The sequence below is a fragment of the Empidonax traillii genome, unplaced genomic scaffold (genome assembly GCF_003031625.1).
Source record: "Empidonax traillii isolate 1590-97213 ecotype Southwest subspecies unplaced genomic scaffold, ASM303162v1 scaffold292:size1342341, whole genome shotgun sequence".
In the NCBI taxonomy this organism is placed as follows: domain Eukaryota; kingdom Metazoa; phylum Chordata; class Aves; order Passeriformes; family Tyrannidae; genus Empidonax; species Empidonax traillii.
Genome location: NW_020955485.1, coordinates 419,526 through 427,741, shown reverse-complemented (window position 1 = coordinate 427,741; position 8,216 = coordinate 419,526). Strand labels below are relative to the sequence as shown.

The 8,216-nt window shown below is 59.3% G+C and overlaps 1 protein-coding gene across 1 annotated transcript; it reads left to right on the top strand.

The window, feature by feature from the left end:
• The first annotated feature begins 616 nt into the window (after nt 1-616).
• Nucleotides 617-7,917, top strand: PSMD2 (proteasome 26S subunit, non-ATPase 2). Its single transcript, XM_027890611.1, has 21 exons — nt 617-783; nt 1,467-1,523; nt 1,894-2,058; nt 2,306-2,427; nt 2,803-3,027; nt 3,133-3,291; nt 3,585-3,729; nt 3,915-3,975; nt 4,229-4,375; nt 4,553-4,659; nt 5,037-5,164; nt 5,244-5,331; nt 5,665-5,827; nt 5,924-6,025; nt 6,115-6,260; nt 6,474-6,557; nt 6,690-6,858; nt 6,954-7,048; nt 7,210-7,336; nt 7,424-7,542; nt 7,623-7,917. The coding sequence occupies exons 1-21, from the start codon at nt 649-651 to the stop codon at nt 7,803-7,805; spliced, it is 2,727 nt and encodes a 908-aa protein (XP_027746412.1). The 5' UTR covers nt 617-648; the 3' UTR covers nt 7,806-7,917.
• Nucleotides 7,918-8,216: the final 299 nt, after the last annotated feature.

The following is an 8,216-nucleotide window of genomic DNA, read 5'->3' as shown; positions in this document are numbered from 1 at the left end:
GGGTGAGGCAGTGCCACCTGCCAGGACGTGAGCAGGAGGTGACACAGATGTCTCTGGCACGCAGGTCCCCACCGAGCCTGCCAGCCCCAGTCAGTGCCACTTCACCTGCCTGGCTCGGGTGATGGCATGCCCCGTGCCAGGGCGGTAGAGCCCTGGGTCCCTGGCTGCCCGTGCTCCCTGGCAGTGCCAGTGCTGCTGCCGCTGCCGGTGTCAGTGCCAGTGCTGGTGTCGGTGTCAGTGTTGGTGCTGATGGCAGTGTCAGTGCTGCTGTCAGTACCAGTGTCGGTGCTGGTGTCAGTGTTGGTACCAGTGTTTCAGTGTTGGTGTCGAAGCCGATGTCAACGTCAGTGTCGCTGTTGGTACCAGTGGCGGTGTTGGAGTACCGGTGTCCCTATCGGTGTCCCTATCGGTGTCCCTGTCGGTGTCACTGTCCCTATCGGTATCACAGTCCCTGTCGATGTCCCTATTGGTGTCACTATCGGTGGCACTGTCACTATCGGTGTCCCTGTCGGTGTCACTGTCGCTGCCGCTCCCGGTACTCCCGCACGTGGGGCCACCCGGCCCCGCCCCCGGCCCCGCCCCCGGCGCGCGGCAGTGAGGTCACGGCGCTGCGCAGGCGCGGTGCGGCGGAGGCGCGGCGGAGCGAACATGGATGCCGGCGGCGGCGGCGGCCAGAGCCGGGTGCAGGGCGGTCCCGGGGCGGGCGGCGACGAGAAGCCCACGCCGCCCTGGGGTCGGGACCGCCGGGACCCGCCGGCCGGGCCCGAGAAGGAGCAGGAGCTGGTGAGCGCCGCCGCGTCGCGAGTCGCAGCTGAGTCACGGCTCGGTCGGGCCCGCGTCACCGGCGGGGGTGGGACGTCATCCCGCGTCACGGGAGCGGCCGTCATCCCTCCGGGAACGGGATGGAATCCACGTCACGGGGGCAGCCGGCATCCCCCCGGGGACTACCCCCAGCTGGGCGCCGTGACGTCGTGGGGTGCCCGCGTGACGCAATTGGGGGCTCCCGGTGCTGGGCGGGGGTCTCGATGGAGCGGGATGAGGGGGGCTGTGATGTAACCACGGTGTGCATGTGACAGTGGGCACTACGGAGGGGTTCCCACTTTGCCCAGCACGGAGGTGACCTTGGCTTTGGGGATGCCCACGGGCTGGGGGGCGCAGGCTGTGGATGAAGGTATCCTCCCGAGGGGCTGTGCCTTGACCTACCCGTCTGGGTGTGTTTTCATAGAGCACAGTGTAATGAGGGAGGCACATTTCACTTCCTGGGAACGGGTTGTTTCTTTGGGAGGGTATTCCGAGTAACTTGAGTGTTGCTCCACCCTGGCAGCACTGGCGCAGGACGGTGCCCTGGGCAGGGAGTGTGTCACTGTGTCCTGGTCCCCCTGTGGCTTGGGGTGACACTGCCCCGTCACACTGAGAGCAGTGGTGCCGGACACCCTTAACTTTGCTTTCTTCTGTGCATTTGGCAGTCTGAGGAGGACAAGCAGCTGCAGGATGAGCTGGAGATGCTGGTGGAGCGTCTGGGGGTAAGTCTGTGCTGTACCCCTCAGCAAGGGGTCCTGGTCAGGTCTTGAGTTCATCTGTCCCTCCGTTATGGTTGTTCCTTGTGCAGTGGAGATGGGGGGGTTTGACCTTGAGCGTGCGCCCTCCTTGTCTGCTGCAGTTTGCCCGCAGCCTTACTGCCAGTTTGACCTGTGCCCAACGGGCCTCTGTGTCCCTGGTGTGTGGCTGGCTTTCTGCCCTGCTGTGCCCTCCCTCCCTGTCTTATGGGCTTAAAAGGCAGCTCAGGGCAGGGGGTTGTTCTTCTTAGAGCTGTGGCTGCGTTTGGGGAGGGCTGGTGCGGTGGTGGCTCAGGAAGCAGCTCCCAGGGCACTGACAGGCAGCTTCCTTCTGCAGGAAAAAGACACATCACTCTACCGGCCAGCCCTGGAGGAGCTGCGGAGGCAGATCCGCTCCTCCACCACCTCTATGACCTCTGTTCCCAAACCCCTCAAGTTCCTACGGCCCCATTATGGCAAGCTGAAGGAGATCTATGAGAACATGGCTCCAGGAGAGAACAAGGTAAAGGCTTTTGGCCCCACCATCCCGTGTGACTGGGGGGACAGTGCTGGGGCAGGCGATTGCAGAGCTCTCCCGACCCTGTGGTCTAAAAGCAGCCTCTGTGATTTGCTCCAGAGGATTGTAACTTGCCAGGACAGTACCTTTGCCACCCATGATGGCTTGTGGGAATAGGGAGGGTCTTGTGTCCCTGGCTGCCCCTGATTCCGTGTGCCTGGCCTGTGTCTGGAGCTCTGCACTCTTCCCGCAGCGCTTTGCGGCTGACATCATTTCTGTCCTGGCCATGACCATGAGTGGGGAGCGTGAGTGCCTGAAGTACCGCCTGGTGGGCTCCCAAGAGGAGCTGGCATCTTGGGGGCATGAATACGTCAGGTAAGCCTGAGTGGGACCAGGGCTTGGGGAAGGACAAGGGCTTGGGGGCACTTCCTGGAGGACTTCGGCTTTGGCCTGTCTGGGATGTGTCCTGACTTGCTGGGCATATGTTCAGCTGCCCTTGTCACATCTGCACATGTGTCACTTCATGCTCTATCCACAGTGATTTGCTAGCTGCAGAGATCTTGCTGCCATGACCTCTGAAATCTCTGCTCTTAAATCCATTCTTGCTCTGGGCTTGTCCCCTGTAAGCTCTGCAGAATGTGGAGTCCCTATAAACAGCACACACCCTGGCTAACTGGCAGCAGCTGTTCCCCATCCTCATGGCTCAGTGGAACTGTTTTCTATGGTGATGATGTCCCTTTATCCCTGCAGGCACTTGGCAGGAGAGGTGGCCAAGGAGTGGCAGGAGATCGATGAAGCTGACAAGACTCAGAGGGACACGCTCCTCACCCTGGTCAAGGAGATTGTCCCCTACAACATGGCCCACAATGCAGAGCATGAGGCCTGTGACCTGCTCATGGAGATTGAACAGATGGACATGCTGGAGAAATACATCGACGACAATGCCTACTCCAAAGTGTGCCTCTACCTGACCAGGTGAGGGGACTCGGCAGGCTGAGGTGCTGGAGGGGACCTGGTCCCTGTGGCGCTGAGGTTGCCCAGTGTGATCCTCATCCTCTCATGCCTGTCTCCTTCTCAAAGCTGTGTAAGCTATGTCCCGGAGCCCGAAAACTCGGCTCTCCTGCGCTGTGCTCTGGGCATCTTCCGCAAGTTCAACCGCTACCCTGAAGCCCTGCGCCTGGCTCTGATGCTCAATGATGTGGAGCTGGTGGAGGACATCTTCACCTCCTGCAAAGATGTGTAAGTGGAGATGTTCCCTGTCCTGTTCCTCTGCCCCCTGGGGCTTTCACTCCTTGTGGTAGGGCACAGCTTCCCGTCTGGGCAGAGCTGGGTTGGATCCTGCCACCACTGAGGGTGTCTGGTGTCTGTCAACTTTGGATGGAGACTCTTGTCCCTGAAGTCAGGATGGGCAGGAGTGGGTTGTCTCTGCCTGCCTCTAGGCAGGGCAGATTGGCTCACCCTTTGGTGAACCTGTGTGTGTGCTGGGGTTTGTTGGGGTCTGGGCACTTGGGAAACCTCTCCCCTCTGCACAGAGTTGTCCAGAAGCAGATGGCCTTTATGCTGGGCCGCCATGGTGTCTTTCTGGAGCTGAATGAGGATGTGGAGGAGTATGAAGACCTGACAGAGATCATGTCCAACGTCCAGCTTAACAGCAACTTCCTGGCCTTAGCCAGAGAGGTGAGTGCCCCAGCTGGGAAAAGCACCCTGGGTTGCCTCCAGCTGTGACTGCCCTGGCTACTGGGTTCTGTGGCAAGATTGAGAAGAAATCCTTCATCCCCATGAGCTTGGCCAGATATCTGGAGAGGTTGCCACTGTAGGGTGTGCTGGCCAGGAGATAACCCCCTTCTCCCTTGTCTCTGCAGCTGGACATCATGGAGCCCAAAGTGCCGGATGATATTTACAAAACCCACCTGGAAAATAACCGTAAGGGCTTGTGTTGTGGCCTTTCTCATCCCTGCCTGTGGGGAGTTCCTAGGGCTGCAAGGCAACTCCATGCCAGTGCAGTCAGTTGTGTATCCCGAGGTGGGCAGATGGCCTGCCTGTGGTCTCTGACCTGTGGATTTGGGCTTTTCCTTCCTGCTGGTGGTGGGACTAGTCTCGTCCCCCTGTGGTGTAGGATGGCTGCATGGTGGAGGGCTTCTCTTGCTGTCTGGCTCACCCTGATGTTGTTCCCCAGGGTTCGGGGGGAGCGGTTCCCAAGTGGACTCAGCCCGGATGAATTTGGCCTCCTCCTTTGTGAATGGCTTTGTGAATGCTGCCTTTGGACAGGACAAGCTGCTGACAGATGATGGCAATAAATGGTTGTACAAGAACAAGGACCATGGTGAGGGATCTGTCTGGGCAGGGGCTTGGAGATGCCCCTGTGCTTGGGGTCGCTTTTGGGAGCCCGCTGAATGGGGGCTTGTCAGGCATGGCTAGCCCATGTCCCTGACCACCACAAGCCCCAGGCAGGGCACATTAATTCGGGGCTGATGTGGGCCCTTCTCCTCTGGAACCGCAGGGATGCTGAGTGCTGCAGCCTCGCTGGGCACGATCCTGCTGTGGGATGTGGATGGGGGGCTCACGCAGATCGACAAGTACCTGTACTCCTCGGAGGATTACATCAAGGTCAGTGACTCTGATTCTGGCTCTGTGTGGGGCAGTCCTGCTGTGAGCTGGGGGTGTGGCTGGCTGGTCGTAGCCTTGGTCCGCTGTCTGGCTGAGCTCCTACACGGAGAAGGGTCAGATACCCTGTGTCCCAGGCTTTTGAGCAGCTCACAGCAAGGTGAGGAGCTCCTGGGGACTGTCTGAGACACGTTGGGGTCTGCCTGTCACAGGGATATGAGTTTTGGACTGATCAGCTGGATCCAGAGCAGTGTTGCCCACTTAGTATCAACTTACCCATCCTGGGGAGTGGGTGTGATGTGTGGGCTGACATCAGTCACTGGCTGGGAGGGAGCTTTGTGTGTTGGTGACTGGTGCATGACAGTGCTTCTGCCTTGCAGTCTGGAGCCCTCCTGGCCTGTGGCATTGTCAACTCAGGGGTGAAGAATGAGTGTGACCCTGCCCTGGCCCTCCTGTCTGACTATGTCCTCCACAACAGCAATACCATGAGGATTGGAGCCATTTTTGGGTAAGGGCCCGGCCTCAGCCTCCCCGTGCTGTGCAGGGTGGTGCAGTTCCCCACTGACACCCCTCTGGATTCTCTGCAGGCTGGGGCTAGCGTACGCAGGCTCCAACCGCGAGGATGTCCTGACTTTGCTGCTACCTGTGATGGGAGACTCCAAGTCCAGCATGGAGGTAGGGAGTGAGGCAGGGTTTGCCTGCAGTTCATGATTCCACATCCAGTCCCCAGCAGCTCCTGGGAATGTAGAGTCTGTCCTGCAGCTGGTTTTTGCTCCCAGAGCAAGGCTACACATCTCTGCTCAGTGCAATGCTGTGCCAGAGCATGACCTCATTTTCCCCATCTGAGCTGCTGCCATGATGGGATTGCAGCAGATGTCAGAGGGTAGGAAACCATCAGGTCTCCCAGTAGCCCAGATTTTTGCAGGAAGTGGGGACCAAGGGTACCCAGTACCCAGCTCACTCTGTGCTGTCCCCATGTCTGACATGTCTCCTTCTCTCCTTTACCAGGTGGCTGGTGTGACCGCCCTGGCCTGTGGGATGATATCAGTGGGCTCCTGCAACGGGGATGTCACGTCAACCATCCTTCAGACCATCATGGAGAAAACAGAGCCGGAGCTGAAGGACACGTACGCCCGGTGGCTGCCACTTGGCCTGGGCTTGAACCACTTGGGTAAGGCTGGACAGTGCCAGTGGCTCATGGGTTGGGGGAACAGGGTGGGAGCATCCCTCCACCATTGTCCCCTAACCACCATGCCTTCCTTGGCAGGGAAGGGAGAGGCGATTGAGGCTATCTTGGCAGCGCTGGAGGTGGTGTCAGAGCCATTCCGCAGCTTTGCCAACACGCTGGTGGATATCTGTGCCTATGCGGGTGAGTTGGGCTGGTCGAGGTGGAGGGAGGCAAGAGCAGGTCCAGGGCCCTCTCTGCCTGTTGATCCTGGTCCTCTGCTCTCTTCCCAGGCTCAGGGAATGTTCTGAAGGTGCAACAGCTCCTGCACATCTGCAGTGAGCACTTTGACTCCAAGGAGAAAGAGGAGGACAAGGACAAAAAGGACAAGAAAGAGAAGGAGAAGAAAGAGAGCTCAGCTGACATGGGGGCTCACCAGGTAGGGAAATATGGGATTGGACCTGTGTCTCTGGAGCAAGAGTGGCTTTGGAAGGATCCTGAAGGCCCTTGTGGGGTCATAGCTGAAGGAAAACAGCCCCCAGCAGCATCCCCTGCCCTCCATGTTCCCCTGGGCTTGGGTGGGCACAGGGGATGTGAGAACTTTGGTGTTGGGTTGGGTGCTCTCTGGTGCTCAGTGCCCGTGTCCCTGCAGGGTGTAGCGGTGTTGGGGATCGCGCTCATTGCCATGGGCGAGGAAATCGGTGCAGAGATGGCCCTGCGCACGTTCGGCCACCTGGTGAGTGACCCCAAGGGGACAGAACAGAGCTGGGAAGGGACCTGAGGGTAAAAAGTGGGTATTGCCTCACATCTCAGTAGACCTTACTGCACTTGGTGATACGGGTCTAATACCCACCGCCTTTCCCTGCAGCTGCGGTATGGGGAGCCCACCCTCCGCCGTGCTGTGCCCCTGGCCCTGGCACTTATATCAGTCTCCAACCCCCGGCTCAACATCCTTGACACCCTCAGCAAGTTCTCCCACGATGCTGACCCCGAGGTCTCTTACAACTCCATCTTTGCCATGGGCATGGTGGGCAGTGGTAAGCCTGGGGACAGCCTGGTTTGGGGCTTGTCTGGGGGGAAAGTGGGAGACCTGAGCCTTGTGCTCTACTCTGCCTAACTTTCTTGTCCCCAGGTACCAACAACGCCCGTCTGGCAGCGATGCTGCGGCAGCTGGCCCAGTACCACGCCAAGGACCCCAACAACCTCTTCATGGTGCGATTGGCCCAGGTGATGATCCTGCGCTCACTGCTCGTGGGGGGAAGGTTGGAATCCCTGCCCTTGGTGGGGGAGGGGAATGGAGTCCTGGGGGTGTCACCCTTCTGGGAGCAGGGCTGGGTGCCCCAGGCATTACGCCGCCACTCTCTCATGTGCTTTCGCTGCCACACCAGGGCCTGACCCACCTGGGCAAGGGGACGCTCACCCTGTGCCCGTACCACAGCGATCGTCAGCTCATGAGCCAGGTGGCCGTGGCTGGGCTCCTGACCGTCCTCGTATCCTTCCTAGATGTGCGCAACAGTGAGTACCGTGGGCTCTATCCCCCCAGCCCCCACTGCCCCACAGGATGGGCAGCGCTCAGCCCCTTTACTTCTGCCTCTCCTCCAGTTATCCTGGGCAAGTCCCACTATGTTCTCTATGGCCTCGTTGCTGCCATGCAGCCCCGCATGCTGGTCACCTTTGATGAGGAGCTGCGACCTCTGCCCGTGTCGGTTCGAGTAGGACAGGTAAGGGGCAGCCAGAGCTGGGAATGGGGTGCTCAATGTCGCTAGGTGGCCCCAGCACTGACCTTGCTCTTCTCTCACAGGCTGTAGATGTGGTCGGCCAGGCAGGCAAACCCAAAACCATCACTGGCTTCCAGACTCACACAACACCAGTACTGCTGGCACATGGGGAGCGGGCAGAGCTGGCCACAGAGGAGCATGTGCCCGTGACGCCCATCCTGGAGGGATTTGTCATCCTACGCAAGAACCCCAACTACGACGTTTGAGCCAAAGGGGGGCTGGGGGGTGGGTAGGTGGTTTGGGAGGGGAGGGAAAAAAAATAGTTTGGTTTTTTTTTTTTTTGTTACTAAGAGTCAAGGAAATAAACTATGCGGAGACTCTAATGCTGCCATCCTTTCCTTGTGCTGGGAGTGAGGGCTGGGCTCTCATCCCTTTGCCGTGCCTGCTGCCTATGGGGGCCAGGCACAGTGCAGACCCCGAGAAGCAGAGTATGCACACAGAGTTGTGGGGTGCCATGGATGCTCTTGATCTTCAGCACCTGTCTGCCCCTGCATGTGTGCCTGGCACAGCCACGTGTGCTGGCAGCGTGCAACTCCCCTCAGCCCAGTGCTGCCTGTCCCTTGCCAGGACTGCCTTCCTGGGGTGTCTTGGCTGGAAACTCCCAGCTTTCAGCTGTC

Bases quoted from the DNA above. Each gene is read 5' to 3' on its own strand.
- PSMD2 (XM_027890611.1), top strand. From the start codon at position 649: ATGGATGCCGGCGGCGGCGGCGGCCAGAGCCGGGTGCAGGGCGGTCCC. The intron at 5,332-5,664 runs GTAGGGAGTGAG...CTCCTTTACCAG, and splicing joins ACTCCAAGTCCAGCATGGAG to GTGGCTGGTGTGACCGCCCT. The intron at 7,543-7,622 runs GTAAGGGGCAGC...CTTCTCTCACAG, and splicing joins TGTCGGTTCGAGTAGGACAG to GCTGTAGATGTGGTCGGCCA.